Source organism: Nesoenas mayeri (genome assembly GCF_963082525.1).
Source record: "Nesoenas mayeri genome assembly, chromosome: 7".
NCBI lineage: Eukaryota > Metazoa > Chordata > Aves > Columbiformes > Columbidae > Nesoenas > Nesoenas mayeri.
The window spans coordinates 8214616-8239998 of NC_137551.1; the positions used below are offsets into that span (position 1 = coordinate 8214616).

A 25383-nucleotide genomic window follows, 5' to 3' on the forward strand; every position below is an offset into this window, starting at 1 on the left:
TGTACACAGCTTCAGTATTATTTCCTTCATTAAATTCTGAACATATGTCAGGGAACAGACAAAATATACACATACATGCAGACAATTACTGGACCCCAATATTGTCAGAGAGGAAAGTGCCTTATTAGGACCATAGCCACGTACCATTGTTTAACTGTTCTGAGTGATTATGGCAAAAGCCTACACAAGTTTTATATCATGGAAAAAAAATATATATAGAAAAGGCACACACAACAAACAAAGACACTTTATCATGTACAGATGTTCAGAGAAGCCAGTGCCCTTCCATCCATGGCTCCCCTGATGAGCTACAGTCTGGCTTTGTGAGAGGCATGTCTTCTCATATATCCAGTACTAAAATTACAGGGTTTTCTGGTTTTGCTTGTTTGTTTGTTTAAAATATATTAAATGTTTTGCCAACTGATCGAACTCCCTTACACTTCGGGTTTATCAAATGCATGTAATTGTAATTACCAAGACATCATGCCTGTAACAAGACACTGGTTGTATTACTTTGGCCTCAGACCCATTAGCTTAGACTTGTTGCCATAATAATTACTTTCATACAAATTCCAGCGAGAACTCTCCACGAAGGAAGACGTTAATTGTAAGATACTACGCAGAGGTATCCACAGTGTAAACAAAAAGCATTACCACTAGCTTTTACCTTACAAACTTGACAACTGCATTACAAAGCCTGAAATATTTCGCCTGTACACCTCATGTTCCATCTGTGAGAGGGGCCAACCTTTTCACTAGCAATAGTTGCACCCAGCCACCATTTCATTGTGTCCCAAACCTGAATAACATTTTTTTGGGGGTTCACCACACAATTCTTACACTAGAAAACAGGAGAGACAATGACTAGAAAGACCATTTGAAGGATTCCTACCCCAAAATGGAAAGTTTTCCTCTTTGCCAAGGACGAATGCTATGGTTTTCAGTGTTTGTAACTTCAGCACTCCCACTTCAACCATGGTTGAAATGGTGCCTGCAGAACAAGGTTGCTTCTACTCTTCTTTGAAACATGCAGTGCTGCAGAAGTCCTGTGCATTCTCAGAAATAGAGTCCAGACTGGAGGAGGAACTACAAATCCTAAAAAATACTTAACTTTCTTTCCCCTCCAGTTCTTTAAGAAAAAAATGGTCCTTCCAGACAGCTTTTTTTCCTGAACTATAAAATCAACAGAAAATATTTATAACTGTAGAGAGTTATAAGCTGCTCGTAATCTTTCGCCCAGCTTTTAAGAGAGGGGAAACCATATCGTTCTGTGCCATATTTTGGGGCTAACACAGCTTTGATGTCAGCAGAGCTCTGGCAACTTACACCATCCAACCCTACAGCCAGAGGCTGGGTGCTCATTGCAGATCCATGCCCACTAATAAGTGACAATTGCACGAAGGAACTGCTTTCACCTTCCATTCTCAAAGGCTGTACTCACAATGAATCAAAATATGAATTGAAGTTTGTGCCAAGCTCACTTTCCTGAGTCAGATCTATGCCTTGGAAGGCACAACAGGCAGTAGCTATCCAAAACAGCCAACCACTTGATGGGCCCCATCCTCCAGGAAAGGGGTATAGAGAGGGAGAAAACTGACTACAAGCACAAAAAGGGAAGCATGGAGTGAAAATTACATCCAGGTTACAAAGGAGAATGAGAGAAAATGAGAATGGGCTGGCCACTGGAGTCCTTCCGCTCTCTTTCTTTGAAAAGCACAGTTTTGCACATTGGATGACAAGCTTGTACAAGTATTTTTTAAGACTGGATTGTACAGCTGGCAGTGTGGGTACAGGGTGGGACTCAGGCTGCATCTTGTAGCTCTTATAAACTTAATGGCTAATAGAAAAGTGCTTGAAAATACTGGAGACTGGATTTTCAGATGGGGATGTTCTTTTACATGGCTATTTTCCTCTGAACAGAGGCAGAATGGATTGCTAAACTGGAGACTGAGGAAAGCATAAAGAAATAAAAAAGGAAGGGAGGTGAGGGGCAGAAGCAGGCTTATAAGAAAGAAGAGATGGGATTTGTAATGTTCATGAAGTCAAAAGCTAGGAAAATAGATGAAAGAAAACTATCAAGAGGTATATTCTTGTGATTACTGAAACTGCAAAGTTCTCTTTAAGTGAATTATGATTTACTGGATAACAGATAGAGAAAGATCTCCTCAGCACCACCTGTAAAACCACATTGGCTTTTATCAAGTAGCTCCTGTTGAGCCCATCTAGTTGATGAACATTCTTATCAACTAGCAAATATAAATGACTTATGGGGATAATATTTCAATATATAATGGCATTGCTATATCTTGGATTCTTTTAAGATCTGGGTTATTAAATATTAAATATCAAAGCTGTAAATTATTGTAGCAGCTTTATACAACTAAATTAAATTCAAACAAAACCTAATTTCCTTAATCATTGACTGTAATCCTCCAGGAACATATGCTATTAACTCATCTACAAATGACAGAGAAATTGTATGACTTCAGTTAAGTTATTTTATATCAAATTCTAATCCAGAGCCGAGTCCTCAGTAAATCTCCTGCAGGGATTTTAATGCTTCTGCAATCACATTGCCTCTTTACTGGAGAGCTAATCTTTTTATACTCTGTTTTTTCACTCCTTTATCCATTTCCCTTACACCCTTCCTGAGCTATAGCTAGTACCTTCTATCATGTTTTCAAAGATTTGCCTTTCCTCTCTTGCATTTGATCGGCAATCGTCAGGCTTTCACTTATGCCAGAATTGGATAGATTTGTTTCACATGTAAAACTGAATCATTCCCATTTGTTTCAATGTGTATGTTAATTGCCACTTGTTGTGATCTCTCTACAAGGCTGTCAGTTATTCACTGTTTGCAGTCAAGCATTCAGAAAACACAACAATTTCCTCCTCCTTAAGAACCCTATTGGAAGCAAAATTAAGCAGATTTAATTTAAGCAACAAACTTCCTCAGAGACTTAAGACAATGATCAGATAATAAAGAAATAAACATTAGAGCCCTAGGAGATAAGGCTTGGAGAAACCTCCAGAGATTTCCTAGTCGGCCCTCTGCCCCATGGTGCAATCAACTAAACTGCTGTCATTCCTGGACAGATGTTTCCCTAATCTGTGCTTAAAAGCTGGAGACAATGGAGATTTGACATCTCTCTGCACAACCTATTTCAGTGCTTCACTGTCCCTCCTAGCAAGATATGTCTCCAGAAATCTAACTGCAATCTTTCTCACTGTTTAAGCCTTTTACTTCCTTTCCTATGCTTTGGGGCCAGGAAATGGGCCATTCCTGGTCTCCATGCAGCAGCTTCCTGAATACCCGGCCACTTCCAACTCTCCTCAGCTCCTTTTTCTTCTCTAGACTGAATCACACACAGCACCTTTTTTTTCCTTCCTCTGCCATTTTGTTCTTCTCTGGACACTCTATCCCATCATTTCACTCTCAGAAATGCATCACCTGAATTAGAGTAATTTAGCTGCGGTCATACCCAGCCTCAAGGATGGCAGAAATAATAACTCAAATCTGGCATGTTACAGTTCTGTGTATACATCCCACTGTGCCCTCTTCATAGCAGAACAGCATTGCTGACTTGCATTGAGTTTATGACACATTCTTATCCCCAGACTCTTTCAGCTTGCTTAATACCCTGTAAGTACTTCTTTATGAATATTAGAAATCAAATCTTCAAAGTCTTTTGAACCGAAGATGGTAAATAGCCACTACATCCCAAATTTCACTGCCAAAACATTCCTGTTTGTAAGCAATAAAAGTAAATTCTGAGACAATCTCCTTTTGTCAGAGCTCCCCATGAAATAACACTGCATGTGATCACTAAAACCCCCACAACTTCTGCACTCGAATTCCCCCACAAAAGATTTCCGACCCCCACACTCCTGTCCAAACTAGAGTCTTCTGGGTGCTTGAACAGGGGTCTTTTGATTCTATAAGCACTGCAACCTATTAAGGATCTCTATTTTGCTATTTAAAAATGAATTATTTATGCTGTTTATCACCTTCCTACTATAGAAATACCCTTGCACTTCTCCACTGGATTCTCCCTCAGTGACCAGAGGCAGGGCAGCACTTCAGCACAGACCTTCCCAAGTGGAAGAGAGCAGATGCTTTGCAGGTTTCCATTCTGTGTCTACGTACTGATATGACCACCCATTTCACAACAGGATGGTGCTGCTGACGTGCATTCAGCTTGTGATCCATCTCCAAACCTAGTTTCTTCTTGGGAACTAGTGCAATTTCAAGTTTCTGGCAGCTACGGGGCCTGTTCAGTGAAATCAGCATAGTGACTCAGCCTGAAAGCAGAAATTAGACAAATGCACATACAAAAATTCTGCAGCACAGCTTTTTGAAGTGCCAGATTCCCAGGTTCTGCAGAAGGTCACTGGCACGAGGGCACAATAAGGTTTAACATTTCCCAAATGCAGCATTTGGCTATTATCAGGAAGAGATGTGCAGTAGGTCTTGCCAAGGTGTCTTGGATGAAAATCCCACACACCATGATGTCTTCACACTTCGTGTCCAGGATCTGCCAGAGTACAGCAGTTCATCTGGAAGCATCTAACTCTCGAAGACAATTCTCAGCATTCACACGGATGAAGTTTCCAGATAGCAGAACACTCCCTACCAATGAGTCTTGCTTTGAGCTTGGATCCAACCAACACTACCAACCTACCATACGCATGAACTGTCCTGCTCTTACTCCAAGTTGATTTCTTCAGGGACTGAAAAGTCTCCACTCCATTAGCATAGCCATTTCAGGTCAGACCAAAGGTCCTTCCTGATCTATTTTTCCTTTTTGAAGCTGAGCACAGCAATGGTAGAGAACTCTGGCTTGTCTTACTCCTGTGAGGATGCTCAGTCTACGCACATTAAGATCCCCATTTCAGGGGGGTTCTTCAGCCATTACTTTCTACATCATATCCTGTAAAATACTCAGGACTGAAGTCAAGCATTGCCCTCAAGGGCTCCTGAATGAGCTGCTCCAAAAAACATCCTCTATCAAGTCTGGATGCAATTTTTGCCTCCTCTAGACTGCATAACTGAAGGCATCCATACCTACTTACCTCGTCTCTCTGCTAAGCCTGTTTTGTTGCCATCGTGGTCCATTGGTTAGCTAGGCAGAGTCAACATTATATATTATTTCTACTAAAGTTTGGGGCTTGCACCAACGTGAAGTCTGGATTATTCATTTATGAGATTACCTTGTTAAGCACTTCAGCTCCAAAGTGTCTTTAATATGCAGAACCACTAGCTATCAACAAAGCTCACCACATCCTTCCTGAACACACAATGTCATGGGAATGTCCCACTGATGACCATCTTTCCAAGTCGAAGACATCTGTACTGTTAGGATCTCCATGAACAATTAGACATACCAGTTCCCCCATGTCATTTCTTAGACATCAAGCACGCCCACGGAGGAGTATCTTGCTTAAACAATCTCTCAGTCTATCTGTTCCCTGTTTCCTCTTCAACTAGCTTTGACCTTAACACCAACGGAAGGGCTGTGAAACAACAGCACTCAAGGCATAATATGGCAGGGTGGCTGCTGGCAGAGGATTATCAGTAGCTGCCCCTTAACTTGAATTAATTTTCCTCTGAGCATGAGGAACTTGGTTTTGTTGCTTCAAAGAGGCACGCTGCACAGTCCATTTATTTACTCAGGCATTTCCTGAGTGAGTGATCTATACCATGGAATAGCCTTTTGTTTTCGTTTTTTTTTCTGGGCAGGGTTAAAGTTGTCTTCCCCACCCCCAAGGATGTCAGCTGGCCAGCACCAGTTTCAGTGCTACATAGAGAAAGAAGCTTGGTTTTGCAGTGAGGAAAACGTGGATCTCAGCAATTCAGAGAAAATATCTGCTTACAAAGGACACAACTCTTAGCAGAATATCTCCTTGTGTTTAAAGTAGAACAGGATATTTCCAATTAAATCAGCTAGGAAGTGAGGACCTTTGGAGAACCACAATACATTACATGGACGCAATTCTCCATTTGTATTTCACAATCGTGTATCTCAATTCAAGGGCTTTGGCGGTAAATTAATGCAAAACTGGAGCAACACAGTAATAGTTTTGATCAAGAAAAAATTTCTCTTTGGTTACACAAGTGTAAATTCAAATAAAATTTATAGTCGCTATGAGAAACGTCAGAGCAATTTTTAAACATACTCTGTACTTCACAAACTGTTCCCATGGAAGACACTAAAGGTCAGTCTAGAGGTAATTGATCTAACAGTCAAACTTCTGTGTATTTTTTGTATATGTCCCTATTGGCCTGTTAAGTAGCATTACTGTTAGCCTATGTTTCAGCCTGATTTCTGGAGTTCCTCACTAGGGCTGCTTATTAGTTCTGAAGCAGCGTATAGATTGTACAATATAGTGGTTTGACTAGATTTCAGTACTGATTAGTTTTTCTAACTTTTGTTGCACACAGGGATTCCAACCTTGAACTACACAGTCTCTGTTTTCTTTATTGCAATGTTAAATTAACAATTTTAAAAGCTCCCAAATATTAAGTATCTATTTCAGGAGGAGGGGAGAGGAAAGAGGGTTTTGCAATCTCAATAACGCAGGGGAGCTTTTAGCAAGGGAGATTCAAATTAATATTGCTTCTTACATTTTATCTCTTTGCTAGAAATCTACAAGATGAGAGCAGCAAGTGGGGCTAGCAGAGAGATGGTTACTGTGGGCGATAGAAACCTCCCTGCCTCCTTAAGCCAGAGCTGTGCCGAGTGCTACAAACCACTATAGCCTGGAAGCGTGAGCTCTCCTTTTTTTTTTACCCTTTCAAAAGTTTTCAGGAAGTCTGGAGGAGGGGCGATGCCGTTTCTTTTTTGTTATAATGGGCCCCTCTGTGGAGATGGAAGAGAAGAGGAGCTCTGCGTGGCTGCGGTGCGCACACTGCCCAGGGCTCCGAGACGCGCCGGCCCCCGCGGTGCGGGCCGCGGGGAGGGGCCGGGATGGAGCTGATGGTGCTGCTCAACGCGCTGGTTACTCGCCTGCTCTTTGTGTTGCACTCTCTCATCGGGGTCTGGAGAGTAACTGCGGCGAAGAAAGAACCCAAGTACTGGCTGCTGGCACTGCTCAATCTTCTCCTGTGCCTGGAGACAGGGCTCACCCTCAAGTTTAAGCAAGGCAGAGGCTACAAATGGTGAGCATATCCCACTGGCTCCGACGGAGCCCCTCTTGCTTCTTTGCATGTACTTTGCTGCAGATGTGAGGCTGCCTTCTGCGGTTGCTGACCTGACTTTGGTTCTGCCAGGCTTTCAGGGGATGGCATTTTCTCCCCTGTTGCACCTGGGGGGTGGAGAACTGATAAAGCCGCGGCTAGTCCACTGCCAAATCCAGAGGGCTTTCAGGAGGGGCAATGTTGCAGCAGACTACTTGGGAACCACTCTGTACAGTTCCACGTGTATGCATATTGAAAAATGTGGGAAATGTAGCTGCAAGGCAAGAAGTACATGCTCTAGAGCTGCCAATCCAGCGGGCTGGGGGAGCAGGGACCACACGAGTGAGGTGCAGAAGAGTGCTGGGGGTCCACATGATTCCATGGGGATGGCCTGCATTTCTTACCCTATTCTGCCATTCCCTGGTTTGCACCTCCTTCCCTGGGGCTGGGTTCCCTGTCTCTGCTCCTTCCAACACCACTAACACCAAGCTAGTGCATGAACCAAAACTCAGTGACAAATAAAAGATGAGCAGCAACCTCTCTTGCAGTAGAGCAAGAGTGGTTTAAATATTTGGATTTGAGAGTCTATTCCAGAGGAGAATTTTCATGCATGAAAGGCTGCCTGAGAAATAAACAAAAAAGTTAGAGCAGAGTTTGCCCAAGCACATGGGTTTTTACATGCACCTAAAGAATCACTGCAGCCATCTACAGCTCATCAGCGCTCAGCCAGCCAAAACAAATGCTCTGTAAAAAGGAAGTGGTCATGTCACTAATTGTCAAGATTTCACTAGGACCTTTTATTTTTAAAAACTCAAACTGCAGGCAGGGCCTGAAAGAAATCCAGGACAAAAAAAGCCCTGGAGTATTTCAATGAGCTTAAATTCCTCCTCGTTGCAACGTGTGAAACTCATTATAAAGAAGTAATGTTGTGTGACAATTCACACAAGTATTCCATGCTCTAAATTTGAGTGTAATAAAAGCAGTGATTAAATATGGGACACAGGAAAATTTAACAACAGCAGAGTTCCAAATGCACAGTTACGAGACAGAGTGAGCAGATCTGATTCACTGGGGAGAAGAGGCAGCAGCAGAGCCTTCATGAAGGAAGACTCACTATGGCAGATTTTGGAAAATCCAAAAAAAAACAGATGCAGAAAGCAGATTCAGTTTAGATGAATACATGTGCTAGAAGACTGGGCTAAATTTATCTAGAAGGAAATTTTGAAATGGATGTGGTCTGGTACTGTAAGCAGGACAGTAAGGCATGTTTATAGGTAAGAACTATAGACAAATGGCCAATGTCTATTTGCATCAGGCTAACATTCTGCTATATTCTTCTTCTGTGGAAAACACTCACATTCTGAACAGGCAGTATCATCTGCATTTATAGAAGCACCCCACAGACAACCAGTGATCCAGGCAATGGGCAGACTGTGCCACAGTGCTCTCCTGCCTCCAAGAGCCTTGTATTCTCTCCATTCACTCTTGGCAAAAGACCGTTACCTATTACATCAGCATAAAAAAATTTAATGGCACAAGTGGAGAAAAAGTATTATCATGGGCCTGGCCACGTAATATTTCCTCTAGATTGCTTCCTTGGAAAGAAAGGCAGAGTTAAAGCCCCTGAAGTCTCCTGGCCTGATCTGGCGTCATTAGCTCAGTATTGCTAACCTGCCAGCTGGATAGATTTTTCATGTGCTCAAGTCCTACAGGAAATACTGTAAAATATGTTAGCTCTCCCATTCAAATGAAAGGTGTGTTCTCTCCCAAAATAACCAGGCTAAACCCCCACGGAATCACTCGCTAAGTTGTTTTTTTTTTTTTAAAAAAAGCAAACAACAAAAGAATGTCACCACTAAAAACAAACACCCCCTCACTCCCACACACACACAAAACCAACCAAACAACAACCTAACACACACAAAAGAACCCCACACAACATGAAAAAACCCCAGGACTATCTTAGTTGGAGGGGATTGTTTGATGCATTTCATAGCAGCTCAGCAGCACAGTAATTTTCCTGAACAGCAGGCTTTCTTTTTTTTTTTTATTTTCCTCAGTACTTAATCTCCACTGGAAAAGTAATGATTACAAAAATAAAAATACATTCAGGATAGGAATAAACAATAAACACAACAACAATTGACCAAAAAGTTTCTGCAGTTACAAACCTACAAGCAATTTCAGTTCACTGCAGAATATGCCAATGACAGGGTAGATGGAATCAAGCAAGTATCCTGAGTTTGAGTCCACTGCCCTGTCCCAGGCCAGTACGTATATGTGATGCAAAGGCTGCTGTGCATCTTGGGAGCATTGCAGTGATGATCACTCCATACCATGGCAGAGCTAAATGGAACATCGGTGGCATGAGACCTCATTCCTACTACAGAAGGATAGGAATTGCCAAAACAAACAAACAAACACCCCAAACAAAACTGTCACCTGTCAAGTAAGAAAACATCAGCAACCCTCATAAGAATCAGTGCTTGCAGAAAGAGTCATGAAACGTCTCTGGTACTTCTGTATAAACTCAGATCAAGAAGCTGAAGATAATAAAGCTTCACCACTGTAAGTTATATAGAAGACTGTCAGGGAGAGAAGAATTAGAGACAGGTATCCTAAAGAATTATACAATTGCCAACACAAATAGGGAAAGAAGGCCAAGACCCATTTTTATAAACAATTTTAGCCTGCACTGAAAGACCTCCTACTGAAGAAATGCTTGGTTTGGGCAGACTGATGCTATTTCTATATTTCCTGTGTTAGTGCCCAGCATTCTGATCAACAGCCTTTATCCCAGCATCATTCAGTGAAATGACTCGATGTATTTATTCACCCTTCATGAAAACAGAAAGAGCATGTTAGCTAGAGGCTTTTCTTTTATTTTAAGTACAGAGAATGCTGTGTTGGAAATACAAACAGCAGAGTGCCTTTGGTTAGTTCTTAAAAAGAGATTTTAAATAAGCTTCCATATCTGATCTCAGATGGATATACAAATAAACACATAATTCAGAATACTGACAACATGAGGATTCAGCAAAAAATAGCAACTCTTACTTGCAGTTACCCTATTTCTTAATATCCCATATTGCAGGAGGCACAAGGTAGATACTTTTCAATGCAGGTAATGATAGGATATTTGGTATTTACGATGTGATATAATACCAAGCTATCTTTTCCTTCACAGGTTTTCACCAGCAATATTTTTGTATCTGATTTGTACAGTACCATCGCTATGGCTACTAGAAATTCATCATGGGACTCAGGTATTTATTATGAGACAAGATGGACTAGTTTGAAATTGATGCAGTATTTGGTAGGTTGGATTTGGGCATACAGACAGCAGTCTGCCAGGTCTTGTTCCAATTTTGTATTTTATACTGGTAGGCCTCCCAATCCAGATACAGCTATTCTATTGACTGCTGTACATTTCCTAAATATCAAATAATGACCCTCATTCCTAGCTAAAAATATGACCATTTATTTGTATTTGCCCAAGGAATAGAGAACTAGAAGTTTGAAAAACAGCCTTTCACCCCCAGGCCACCAGTTTGAATCTTGCTCAGGATGGTGAAAGAATTTCATTGCTTTAGAGGCCTTTGTAAAATAATGTATGAGTTTCACAGCACTTACAGGCAGATATCACGACTCAAGCAAGCCAAAACTGAGACAGGTATCAGTGAAAGGGGTCTTAAACTCAAATTACCTCATATTTGCTGCAACCTAGAAGAATAGTCACAGATTGCTACTACAGGTAGCTGACATGATAATTTGTCTGTCAGGGTTTATATCCTTCCTTTGTTTGTGCTGTATAGTAATCTGGGAGGGAGGGTGTCTGGATTCCAGTTTAGGACTAAAACACATGGTAACATTTTTAAAAGCAATTGTTCTTCTGACAGATGGGTTAGGGCCAGAACAGAACCATTTAGCCAAGCACCTCACGGGAGTGAACCACCTCCTCATGCAGGCTGCTTTCAAGTCCCCATAGCATTCCCAGAGAGTGAAAAGGGGATTTTTTCTGTCGCAGCATTTGCACATATGCAGTCCCTTATATCCACAGCAGAAAGGGGCCTGATAGGAACAAGAGCAAAAAGTAACAGAAGAAAATACATAAATTAGACTAAGACGACGTAGTGCCTCATTTTCTTCTTTGAAACATTGTTAGAGCCCACGGAAGCATAATCAAATATTCAAAATTGTGTTTACACTGAAAATGCCTGAGGCTTTTTCTAAATACAGCAGCAGGAATTTATTGTCTTCTTGTTTTGCCAAATCTCCTTAAACAGTCACAGACAGGTAATGGGGATATTGAGAACATTTGTCATAGTTAAATCTAGTTCAAGAAACAGGCTAATTCTGTAGTCAAAGGCAGCAGTTTATTTCCCAAAATGATGTTAGAACATGGCATACTTTGTTCTTATTGATATACTGCTACTGTGAATTAAAGAGGGAGTATATCAAGTTAACAGCTTAGTTTATACCTGGAGAGATAGGATAGAGAGTTCTGGAAATACACAATCTAATAGATTCAAAAACAATACCTCCAGAAGGGGAACAGTTCTCCTAATCATTAATCTCAAACACAGCGCTCAGACTAGTACTACTCCTCATACTGAAGTATTGCTAGGATTCTCCTTATTAAAATACTAACAGAACAGGTAATGATGCAGCTACCAGATCCACACGTTTAAAACACATACACCATGAAAACAGTTCATAGTCTTTAAGGCAGTAGAACTTTACTTTCATGTTTAATCTTTAACGGGAAACATCAGCTGCTTCTGTGGGTGCTGTTTTTTAAGGCACGTGCTAATATGCAGCCTCTCTTCCTTAAGGCGGAGGCAGTTCTGCCTCTCTGAGTACTGCAGAACTGGACATAAGTAATACCATTCATATATCAACAGTGAAATACTGACTGCATAGCAACTACTGCATTGCAATAAAGTATTTGGGCATGAAATACATGTTTGGAAGAGACTATAAAGTAAATTGAACTGTACTGAGTGAAAAAATTGCTGTCTGCAAAATAGCGTGGCAAGAAAATTAAACCCATTTAATCCATTAAAACATCTAAACAGTCTTTCTTAATATTGTGTAAGATCTCAGATAAACAAATACCGCTGTTACATTTTCAAATGTCTGGTGCATCACTGCCACAGAAAGCAATAACTGACCACCTTTTGCAGGGTTTACCTGACTAGCAGTCCCGTAGTCCATGTAGGCTTCCCAGTCAGTAATAAGACTGATACTTGGTAAACCTTGTAATTATTTTTAGCCACCTTAACTTGAACTTTTTAAGGAAATAGTTAATATTACTGCCCGCTTCCTCAGACCCAGTCTGAGGTAGGATTCTCTTAAGCAGCTAAAATTCTAGTGTAACACTCTCCTAAAAGTGTTCTTACGTCTTTCACCATTTCTTCCCTCCCACACCCATTATCTTCCTCAATTTGGAAAACAGCTTAAGCAGTCTTCTATCCCTGTTTTACCTTTCAGCTTTCCGGTATGAGCAAAATGAAGCAGTCACAGTTGCTTTGAATTTCTGACATCACACATGTTGCCATAGCGATGGCCACACTGTTTCCAACACATCACAGAGAGTAAGTGGGGTACCTGTTGCTTGGCAGAGGGCCCGCTCCAGGGAAGGAATAGCCTCTTCCAAAAGGTACTCAGGCCTCCAGCTTCCAAGCACCTTAGCAGGATTGAGGGAACTCTGCCTTGGTTACTCTTGCAGGCTACACAACAGGACACCACCATGTCGTGCACCACAGTTTCTGTTTTGATTAGATGTTCTATAAATCAGAGGAATGTAAACTTCATCTCAGACAAAACAAAGGAAGTAAACTAAGCTAGAATTTATGCAAAATGTGTACAAATTTTTCCTGTTTTATTTTTGCACAGGAAAAAAAAAGGCATTTCTGTTTAGCTGTGCACACAGTCTTGATACCTAAGAGTAACTGGGCTCTGGCAGTAAAGAGGTAAACCATGTTTATCAACCACCTGTGAAACTTAGTATTCACTTTTTCCTTGTCACATCCACATTAAGTCACTACACATACATAATTGGCCAGGCAAATATGCCTGGCACAACAGTTCTATTTACGTGCATATACGTGACAAAAATAAATGGTCTTCTCCAAACTTCAAAGTGAGTCGCCACCACAATCACCACTTAATAAATATTCCGAGAGAAACAAACCAAACCAAGTTATGAATGTTCTTAAATTAAAAATCAGGACTCCACTTAAATGACTGGATGTGCAGATGCAGTTTTCCATTTCCTGCCTGCATGCAGTTGAGAAGAGATACGGACCCAGCCCTGAGAAGCACCATTCAATCAGAGTTCATGGAGCCTTGCACTGAAATAGTAACCCTCCATTCACCTAGGAGTAGCTGCAAAAAACATATATAAGGAACTTACAAAAGACACTGACAAAGTGAATTTATTTTCTTAAAGTAGTATACTCTGCATCTTTATGCCACTAGAAAAACAAACAAAAGAGCCCCATTGCTGACTCCTGCAGCACCTCTGCCCTGTGTGCAGGTTGAGCAAAGCAGCAGCTCCAGAGCCATGAGAGCTCTGCTCTGGGGTGGTGTGGGGAGAGCCACAGCATCTGCTGAGAGGGACCTTTACTCTTGCTACCTCCCATTTCACTCCTGTCCTTCAGTCACCTGATTTACTCACTGGGGCTTCTCATAACAGTGCTTGGGAAGGGATTTCCACTGTCTTACACATACAGCAAATGCAGCAGGGTGCCCTACATGGGCCCTGCCTCAAATTTGACAAATTCCTCCTCAAGCAAGGTGCCTGTCACAATGAATTAGCCTTCATTTTCCAGCAAGAGTTAGTAAGCCCTTTACCTTACCCAGGTTACTTGTTACAAGGTAGATATTTGGTAATATTCAGGGGTGGCTACCCCAGTTACACAATATTTTTAGGTCATGATCTCCCCTGCAGACTGTGTCACGCTGCCTGTGGGGTTACTTAGAAAGGCTGGCTTGGACCTTGAGGGCTGGTCTCTATAGACTTCAGACTTTTTCTACAGTCAACAAATAAAAAGGCTTCTCTAGAGCACCAGTTAATTTTCCATTCTGAAAGATTCTCTGAACAGGCTGTTCTGTCTCTTTCCTTTGCTTGAAGGGCTAACCCAGGGAGATGAGCCCCACAAGACTGTAGCTGGCAGAGTACCAGCCCCTCCATTGCACTGTCTCCATGCCCAGAACTTTAGAATTCCCTCCTCCAAATGGAAATATCACGTTCCTCACATCTCTGTGTCAATCTTTCAACACTCTCACACCCACTGTACCAATAAGGCAAGCATTCAGTTTAAGAGCCTTTACCACCAATTAGGAAAGGAACAAGCACTGACTTTTGGCAGATTTTTCAGACCATGGGAAGTTTCTCCATTTATCTGTGATCAGGTCAGACAAGAGGCAGCATTTACCCAGATACTGAGCAACATCAGAGACCAAGTAAAGTATCAAAGTGAAGTCTAAAATTTGCTAGAATGAGACATTCACTGGAAAATGTTGCCTTGATATTGGCAGGCATTATGCTGAACACAGCTACTCAGTATGCACCAGAACACATTTCGATTGTTGCAGAAAATCACTCCCCATTAAATAAAATGGTGGGGTGCCCAGTGGAGAAATGCAAATCATCTGGTGTTCTCTGGCACAAATAGGACAAGATAAAAGTCTTTAATAACAGCATGGTTTGATTTTCTAATTATCCCTTTTTTATTACAGTGAAGAGAGATGTTAAAGGATTGTTATGAAGGTAGATTTTAGCCACATACCCCAGTTGCTCTGGGGCAGCCTTGGGGGTGAAGGCAGAAGGTCAATGCAGTGCTGCAGACCTCAGGACACAGACCCACCACTGGTTTACTGCAGTTGAAACAACGTTTTAGCCAACATTTGATTTCCCATAGCACTGGGTACTCAGAGAAAGTAAAAATACCTGTTTTTTTTTTTTTAACTCTGGAGGGGTAGGCAACACCACAGGCCCATTTTTCTTAATTATTCCTGACTCTCACCTTTCACATTATGAATTTCCTTGCAAATTAAGGCACAGCTAGAAGGCAGGAGGTGCAGGTGGGGAGAGAAGGAAAGAATACAACCCAAAGATCCTATCCCAATTATTCATTTCAACCATACAGAAGGATACAACTATGGCATTTTTTATGGACAGTAGAGATGAGAAGCAGATATTTTGAGAAAAAGTTTGAATATAGAGCTTGACCATGACAAATTTTTACTGTGTTTTACTGGTTTTGACAGAAAGAGACTATGTAGGAAACCCAGTAGCCTGTTCAGGAGAGCTGCAGGCAGATCGCAGTCAAAGAGTGTGGTCTTAACAGCGCAAAAGGTGTCACCTGCTCCCTCAGCCTTTGAATTTACGTCCTCTTATATAGCAGAATCCTACACTTTCTCAAAGACCTACCAACGCATCACTCCTCTCCTCATGAAAGGAATTCTTCCCTTCTGAACAAGAGGGGAACTTCATTCAGAGTGAGCGCATACCTTTGTAAGCATCAACTGACTTTCACAAAGAAACCCGCTGCAGTTCAGCAAACCAGGATTCTCTCAGCCACAGAGCACATCTGCTCCCTGTGCACGATGTTTATGCATGTGTGATGTTTTTCTTCACAACAGTACTGTGGTAATGAGCCCGGAACAGTTCAGGTGAATGTCAGCAACCAAGACTTCAATCAATCCAGAGACAGCAGTCACGGAAGTGAGGGAACAGATCACCACATCATTCAGACGGTGGGATACATTTCCTGTTTGTAGTAGAGCTCTTACGATATTAAAGAAATTCGATAGGACTATTGTGTCTATTTGGGGAAGCTTCTCACACAGTGATTAAAACTAAAAATAGGAAAAGCAAAAACTGTTTCAGGAAACCATGTTGTGAAAGTGGTCTACAGCATGCTGCATACTAACTGTTGTTGCTAGGAAAAGACTCTGTGTGAAGAGAAGACTCTCCTACTACCATTCTCTTCCCAACCTCAGTAACTGGATTTTGAAAGTGTCTGGGTGATGATTCTGCAAAGGATGACAGTTGAAAAATGAGAACAGGAAGCGTGGTATGCAGAGAAAGACTTCATATTCATTACCCAAAGTTTGTATTAATGTGCCTTTTCAAATTATGCCTACCACATAGAAATTATCTATTCTAATACAATGTGAAGGAGAACAAAAGCAGGCTCAAGGACACATACAGTATCTGAAGGCAACTATAATGTCAATCTCCCAAAGTTACAGTACGTTATTGTTGTTGTCTTTTTAAAACAGGCTAAAGTCTTTGTGAATCAGCTCTCTACGATCTGTGAGACTGTATGGACACTGGCTCTCCACCAGACTTTCCTACTGCTACTAGTGGTTGGCAGATGGCTTCTCCCCATTGGAGTTGAAATCACTCGGGACCAATTGTCTCAACTGCTTCTCATGTTTGTGGGAACAGCAGCAGATATACTTGAATTTGCTAGTGAAACCTTGGACATTGAAGATGTTCGGTAAGGTCTATTTGCTGACATAAATAATTTGCATAGTGCGAGACATTTGTTTTGTTTGAAGATTTGTTCGTGCGATCTGCAGTGTTTAGAACAGCGGAACCATATTCCCCACAGATAACAGGCAGCTATGTTCAAGGACTCCATTTTCCTATTCTCACTTTTTCCTCTGTAAAAGACCTAACAGTCCTAGGAGCTTTAAGGATTACTCATCTGTTGCCAGCAGAGAAGCACGTTGCATCCATCGCAGTAAAAGGGTACAAAGAGCCAAACAACCAGCCTAATTGCCCTGCAGCATCAGTTCTCATAGCTACACCCTGGAACACTGGATAGACAGTACGCCTCTTGCAGGTTAACAAATTGTTTTAGACTAGCAAGGAAGCAACTAGAGTTTGATTTAGTGATTAATTATCCAAGTTGCTTCTTTGGTTATCTCATGTGTACTTTCTTCATGATAGAATGACAAAGTGTTCAAAGATAAGAAGAAAGGGAATGGCGTAGTATGGTGTGAATTTTCAATGTTGTGATCTTTCCCAGAGAAAGTAAGACCATCTCCCCCTCACAGCACTGAAAGATGAGCTATGAACATCCATCATAAAGAAAAAGAATCACAGAAGACGTTCATCCTCTTTTACAGACATAGTTGTTTTTTTTTCCTAAAAAATATCAAATAAAAGGTTTTGCAGCAGCAGAAGAGGTCCTTCCCACTTGGCAGAGAAGCTTCAGGCTTGCAAGGAATGTATAATCACTACAATGGTAAAGATATCTCCTCTTTGAGCCACAGAGTCTATTGCCATATGCTTATCATTATAAGATTAATGTCAGATATTTAGTGTAATTACGTAGCTGGAACGTGTGACCTGAACAGCAAAAATTCTATATCAAAAGGTGCCTCTGTTTTCCTTACTTTTACATCTCAAGCATGCATTAATCAATCAGTGTTTCACTCAACCACCCTTTAAATTACATTCCAAATACCACAGGAAACATTTTTGTTATCACATAAGGAAACTGAGTCTTCACTCTTATCGCTTTTTTCCCCTCCCACAGGAAGAATTATGCTCTCATAAATGCAATTCTTGCTGTATGGACCTGGAGTATGTTACAGTTTCCACTTGATCTTGCAGGTTAGTACATGCACATAGACAAGAGATGAGAACAAAGGCTTTTAAGTTTTCACTGGCATGTCTTCTGGCTGTGCACACACTACAGGCTACACCAAGGGCTTCTGGTGGAGAGCAATTCATATGATGATGTTTTTTGAAGAAAAACCATTGTGGTTTCTTTTGAGGAAACACTTGTTTCTGGTTAACCTCTGATCTCCCTGATAAAACTCTCTCCTCCCAGAAAGCAATAGAATTGCAATATTGTATTGGAGCATCTGCTCCAGCTGGCTGTTACTGCCTGAAACTTTCCCAGGTGAGCTCTCAAGTTAGATCTGGTCCTGGATTATATCATGGTCCCATCTGGGTGGGTTCCCAGACCCTGTGGAGAGAGAGGCTGTCATCAACCACAGCACAGCAGCAGTTATCACAGGGGGGATCACCTGTTCACAGAGAACACAATGTTGGGATTGTGCACCCTTATCTTCAACTAACAGGCCCAACATTCAGCCAGCTCAGGCTGTTATTTGTCCATTGGCAAAAGGGCTTCTGTACATCCAAGCAAAATGATGAGACACCCCAATAATCATCTACTCCAAGCATTTTGTCCTCCAGTCACTACAAGTTTGCAACTCAACTGTACCAGTCCAAAGAGAAATTATCCTCACTAGCATCTTATATAAAATTGATGACTAGGTTGACACACTGATTAAAATAATTAATAAAATAATAATGAAAAATTATTCCAGGATTTTTTTCATTAGTCTTTTCTCCATGGACAGCACTAGGCTCCATATTCAACACTGAAGGTATTAAAATATTTCAGCACAGCAACTCATACACTGAAAAAACTGATGCCACCACATTTCAGATTTATCACAGCTAAATTTCCTGTTACTGATAAAATATATTCTGTTGAATATGCACAACACTCAGGTTTAAAAACAAACAAACAAACAACCCTCAAGTCACCCATACACATCAAAATTATCCAAATAAATTAATGCTATCGTTATTTAAGCACTGTTTGAATTTAAATTAAGTAACCTGTAGTACTGTGCACTTTTTTTCCTGGCTATTGCTTTTCTCTTTGTTTAATTACATTTATCTGTTTAAAATTAAGCGATGGAACACATATTTCCCTGAAATTTACTGTGGGTACAGTTTATTTTAGGTAGGTCTATACAGTTGTACAGTACTTTTTATTCAAGCATCAGTATGTTTACTCACACACTAAACATGACGTAAAATAGACATTTATAGGCACTTATTTGACTACAGCAATGCAGTTAGGACTATTAAACAGCAATGGCACAAAAACATATTAAAAAATTAGCCGCTGCTATAGCGCTGCCTAATGGGTTCAGCAAATTTCTTTATACTACAGCTCATTTTCCACTTGAGTCTCATCTTGTTTTTTTCCCAGCATTGACTCAAACAATAGAATTCTTTTGGTGAGCAGAAATGCTTGGCAGTTGTTGCTGCATCACAAGCAGCTATGTTTGAAAACTAACAAAATCCCACTGCCTAAGAGGTTAGTTAATCTCCACTAATTTCCATAAGGGGCAGCCATATTATCACAGACAAACCCTTCTGCTGATCCTTCTCTAGACACCACAAAGAGCATTTTAGCTCACCACAACTTTTATAGCCAAGGGGAATGCATCCATGCAGGTCCCAATGGTTGATGCGATTTCATACCCAGAAGGCTAAGAATGAGTAACTGTGGCTCAAATTTTACATAGCAAGCAGCAATCGAAGCTTGTTCCTATCCATAATGCTTGATATTGCCCCACACTGGCATGACTCATTCTTACTATAACAGATAAAGAAGGCAACGGCTATCTGGTCAGTCTTCTAAAAGCAAAGTCTTAGCCTGAAACAAATTGAAGTACTGCAGCTCAGGTTGTTCCCATTCAGCATGGCAGCTGGTTTGGTTTTTGTTTATTTTTCTAAGATACATATTAGCCTGGCTGGGGAAGTTGTTACAGCAAGATTAGGTGATCTGCTTCTTGTTTTAAAAGCATATAAATGCTGATAGTTTTGTGTGATAGAAAAGGGAAAGCAGTTTTTGGTCCAGTTTTGCAGAGCACACAAATGCCTACTTAAACATGAGCTTAGTGGGTTTTGCCAAAGCAGATCCCAGAAGATAAGGGTGCACAATCCCAACATTGTGTTCCCTGTGAATAGGTGATCCCGCTTGTGATAACTGCTGCTGTGATTGATGACAGCCTCTCTCTCCACAGGGTCTAGGAACCCACTAGGGGGGTGGTTAGTAGATCGAGAGAGGTCCTCCTTCCCCTCTACTCCACCCTGGTGAGACTCCATCTGGAATATTCTGTCCAGTTCTGGGCCCCTCAGTTCAAGAAGGACAGGGAACTGCTGGAGAGGGTCCAGCGTAGGGCAAAAAAGATGATTTAGGGAGTGGAGCATCTCCCTTATGAAGAAAGGCTGAGGGAGCTGGGGCTCTTTAGCTTGGAGGAGACTGAGGGGTGACCTTATTAACGTTTATAAATATATGAAGGGTGAGTGCCACTAGGACGGAGCCAGGCTCTTCTCTGTGGCAAACAATGATAGGACAAGGGGTAATGGGATCAAGCTGGAACACAAGAGGTTCCACTTAAATTTGAGAAGAAACTTCTTCTCAGTGAGGGTGACAGACACTGGAACAGGCTGCCCAGAGAGGTTGTGGAGTCTCCTTCTCTGGAGACATGCAAGACCCGCCTGGACATGTTCCTGTGCGACCTCATCTAGGTGTTCCTGCTCCAGCAGGGGGATTGGACTGGGTGATCTTTTGAGGTCCCTTCCAATCCCAAACATACTGTGATACTGTGAAATGGGATATGCTTTTTGTTGAACTGCTCACAGTTGAATGCATGGTTCAATTTCAGAGAATTATTTTTAAAAATAATTGTGTTTTATTTCCAGTACAGCATATTGGCTGCAAACCAACAGCATCAACCAGGCGGATCCCCAACCTGCTGCTGTGCAGGTACAGCGCAGAACTGTGGAACATTGGGGTCAGCCTCTTCATACAGGATGGTCCCTTCTTCATTGTGCGGTCAATCCTCATGGGTCACTTCAGAATATTCAATCAGATGCTGGTGTTTTTTACAGCTAAGAATATCTTAGTTGTGACTCTACAATTGTATCGTTTGGCAGTGATAATGTTGGACTTTCGTGCCACCATTCTGCAGAAGAGCAGGAAAGGAGAAGTCTGCTGTTGCCCATGTGAGCCTTACAACGCAAGTACTCATGCTACCACTGACCAAGATACTGAAATGAAAGACTTTGCTGCTTCTCCTCCAAAAGAGCAATCCCAGGCTCCACCAGAAGATCAGTGAGCACAGTTACTGACTTGAAAGAGGTTGCATTTCCCACAGCTTCTTCAGAAGGGCTTAGCCTGTTTCTATGATCAAACACAGCCTGAGCGAGGGCCTAAGTCATCTCTTCCACCAAGAGATCAACAATTTCTTCTAAATTGTAGGAGAAATTTCTGAAGCAAAGCCATAGAAATAGGACATTTTTGTATCTGGGTTTTTTTGTATGCTGGGTTTTTACTAATTCCCTATTATATTATCCACAGGGATTTTGTAGCCATAGTTTGTAGTAGCAAGAAAGTTTTGGCACACTAACAAAGTTGGTTCTTACGTTAGCACAGTGACACCAAAGGTATCTACTTGCATGTATTCAGACAGAAGGACAAGCCTGTCCACTATGAGAAGGACAGAAGCATTTAGCTCTACTATAGCCCAACTTCAGTGGTCAGGCTATAAGTAGAGTGTGATGAGCAATATGTTCACGGTGTATGTGAGCATATTCAGCAGCAACACTGTGCAGACAGGCAAGTGAAGGCAGATGACAGATTTCTGCTGTTACTGTGACATGGAAATTTAAGAAAGTTTTGTCCAACTATTACCTCAGCCTTGGCTGGATTCAGTTTAAAACTATGCAACATCGTGAAACAGCACAAACAAAACTGCATGGTCTGAGTAGCCTAAATCTTATCAATAAAAATAAGTAAAAAAGAAAAAGGCAGGCCCACAGATCATTAGAAGACAACTGCATTTGTCCCAGACATTTTCTACAGAGGTGCTTGCCTTTCTATATCTATGAAGTTACATAACAACAAAAAAAGCCACCAAAATATTTATAAAGACTTTTTTTCTGGTTTCACTATACTTGAAGTTGAGACAGGAGTTTTAAAATGTCTCTATTTTATATTATTTTAAAAGTAGCCTGACTCAGGCATGCAATCTAATTAGCAAGAAAATGGCACTGCTCAAGCTTGACGAGACAATCTAGACAGAAGGATTTGGGCTTGTGCTTTACACTTTATGAAGCACCACAAGATCCCATGAATTAATGTGAAAGATTGTTCAGTCTGTTGAGTGTCAAGATCAATTTTTAACAAACAGCTAATAATTATTCATTTACTATTTTGATGTTTGGAGTGAACAACATAGGGCCTGATTAATTTCTTCCAAGAACACACTTTATATCGGTGTAAAGCCATTGACTTCACTGGCCTTAGCTAATAGAAGCTGAAAGTTAAGTGATTTTTAAAATTCTGCCTAAAATTATATTCTCACAGAAAATGGCAGGTGCTTTTACAAATTTCTACATTCATTCTAAAAGAGTAGAGAAAAGCATATTACAAATGTCTAGCAAATATGAAGTGACCTAATTAAGGTAAAGTCTCATTAAAAATTCACAATTAAACCTTATTTTCAGAAGCCTCCACTATCTAAAAACAGAATGTGGTTTGAAGAATAAAAGTGTTTCTGCCACCACTGCAGCAATCATATGCTTATTTATCTATAGCCTGATAAGCAATGATGTGTTTAATCTTTAAAAGATTTAAAAATTCCAACCCCCAACCATGTGAACTTGTGGTGAACTGGTACTGTTCTATGCAGAATCAAGTCCTTCCATTATGAAAGAAGAAAATGTGCAGCCATAAAGAAGTCTGATATACCTCATAGCCCTTTCTAACATTTATACTTCAGTAATCATGTGCAACACCCCCTGCTCCTTATTTTGTGCCTTTTTCCAGTAGAAATTAAAAGCCAGTCATCATTCAGCATGACATTGTGTGGCAGACATATGGAGAATGGAGTGTAACTTAATTTGGGATTTTAATTCAAGTCTAGAAGTAAAAAAGCTAGAGTGCTGCTGCTGACCAGCTGTGCTGTCTAAAACCTTTCCCACAAGGGTGAATTTAGAATCAGTTGGTAGAACTGCAACACATCTCTTCCTTGTTGATGCAAGGCAGGACTACTCACATTCATTTTGAGTTTACCACTTGCTGATAGAGTAATTATCCTGTTAAAAGGATCCTTGCTAATTAATTTGGAGGGTACTGAGCTTGCTAGAATATCATTCTAAATTCATCAGCACAAAAATTGCAGGATGTACTTTTTTAAACTTGCTGTCTATTTAAAGGGCTTATTTCAGCAACAAACTGCCTACGAGGCTCAGCCTGCAGCAAATGCAAGATCCCCTGAGGTCAGCGATACAGAGACTAGTTACAGCAGGAATATTTTACAAAGAACTGTATTTCCTGGCCTTCAGGCTGTTCCATTTTAAACAGCAGTAAAGCTTGTAATCAGATTTACTGTGAGGGGAACTCACTCCAATGCTAGGTTTCCACTACTAGATCCCATCCTCATCCACTCACAGACAAAACAGGCTAGATCCTCCCTCACGCTTATGAAGGAATAGATTTGGACTTCCCTTTTCCTCCCTGCTACCAGGGATGACAAAAAACAGATTGCTTAAAAACCAAATAAGACCCAAACAAAAAAGCGCATAAATGGTGGGTAGTTTGTCTCCCCGCCTGTGTGCAGAGGGGATCACACATGCCAGGTAGCAGCAGGAATGATGTGCAGTTCCCTCTACTTCATTGAGAAGGCTGGAAATAGCAATTAAGTCTAGTAGCTTGTATGTTTGGTCACAGTAGCACATCTCAGTTGCAAGCTCTCCTCACCTTGCAAGTGTTTTTTGCAAGGGCAGGCTGCAGCCCAGGTTTCCAGCAGGATCTGCAGCTGGCTGTAGGGACACACTGTGTCACCCTGCAGGTTCCACAGCTTTGCGCTAGGTAGATGTAGAACACATTTTCTGGAAGGTCTGCCAGCATCTGTGATATATCTAAAGAACAACAGTTTTCATGTTTGCTATTCAGGAAAAGCTGCAATCTGTGGAATATCTAAAGAGCAACTGATGTCATGCTTGCTGTTCGGGAAAAGCTGCAATAACTTTCAAAGGGGGAAAATTCCAGCCTTCAAAATGGAAGGATTTCAGAACATTTATCTTAACCATTATTTACTCAAGTCAGGAGAATTACATTACTATATCTCTTCTGCAAATAGTTATCTAGCCATTTACTATTATTTATTCTGGTTGTTCCTGCCTTGTCCTTTTAGATTATTCTATATTAAGCCTCACTAAAATGTTTTAGTACTTGTCTCTTCCCAAGCTAAAATGTATTCCTCCTTTGCTTTGGACATTGGATCAAATAAGATCATAGCCCTAAGCCTAAAAAAGAAAAAACAAACCCAACCATTATTTTATTGCATTTCTGTTGGTATTTGTACTGTACTGTATTCTCTGGGACCAAGTAGAAATGGAAGAAAATGTGCAATTACTTTTAAAAAATTCCAATTGTATTTGCAAATAAAAGGCAGTTACCTCCAGCATAGCTGCCAATTTATTATGTGAGAGCTGACTGTTATATGTTCCCATTAATTATATCTTCCACATGCTACTTTTCCTTTCCATCCTTTCTAAGTTAATTACTTAGGCCAGATTCTGACTGCAGCCATTGCTTTGAAAACCCAAAGCAACTGTAGTAAATCCCACTCTATTCTGGATAGCTTCTTCTTTATTCAGAACCCTTATCTCCAAATACACAAATCACAGCACAATCCCAGAGAAGACGTGTTTAATATTTGCGCATAGGATGTATTTTACGGATGCACACAAACACGTATGCATTAAGACACCCATACACATCGGGCAATGCCTAATCATACATCTTTTATTTTTGTTATGTGTGTGAGATTACTGATGAAAACACCCTGCAGATGTCTGTAAAACACTTCAGAAATACATGAACATTACTAATATCTTAAATCTTGGGGCTGTAAATACTAAGCATGATACTCCCTGAACAATGTACTGGTTAAAAAAAAAAAAAATTAAAAAACCCACACACAAACACAACTCCTGCTCGCTCCCTCTCTTCTTACCCTCCCCCCAAAACAAAAGTTTTGTAAGTTCCCTGGAATTTATTCTTTCCATGCAGGTTTCCTAAGTATTTGAAACAATCATTAAAACAGAATACTAGCGTCTAAAAACCGCACAAACTGTTTTGCTGGTTCTACATCAATAAAATACAGGTAAACCTTGAAATCACCAGGTTGAAGAGTCCCTGGCCCTCTGGTCTTCGTGTTCAATTCTCCATTTTTTGTCATGCTGTTGCATGAGGAAGGAAGACTTTCCTTCCTTGCGAGAGCAAGGAAAATAGATTATTCCTAATCTGTAATGGTGAGGCAATAAAAAGGGGTATGATGGCGGAAGTAGCAGAGAT

The 25383-nt window shown here is 40.9% G+C and overlaps 1 protein-coding gene across 1 annotated transcript; it reads left to right on the forward strand.

The window, feature by feature from the left end:
• Nucleotides 1-6968: 6968 nt before the first annotated feature.
• TMEM26 (transmembrane protein 26) lies at nucleotides 6969-21136 on the forward strand (the record flags this gene model as incomplete). Its single annotated transcript, XM_080347994.1, has 6 exons — nucleotides 6969-7159; nucleotides 10365-10443; nucleotides 15830-15943; nucleotides 16472-16692; nucleotides 17740-17816; nucleotides 20721-21136. The coding sequence occupies 6 exons, from the start codon at nucleotides 6969-6971 to the stop codon at nucleotides 21134-21136; spliced, it is 1098 nt and encodes a 365-aa protein (XP_080204120.1).
• Nucleotides 21137-25383: the final 4247 nt, after the last annotated feature.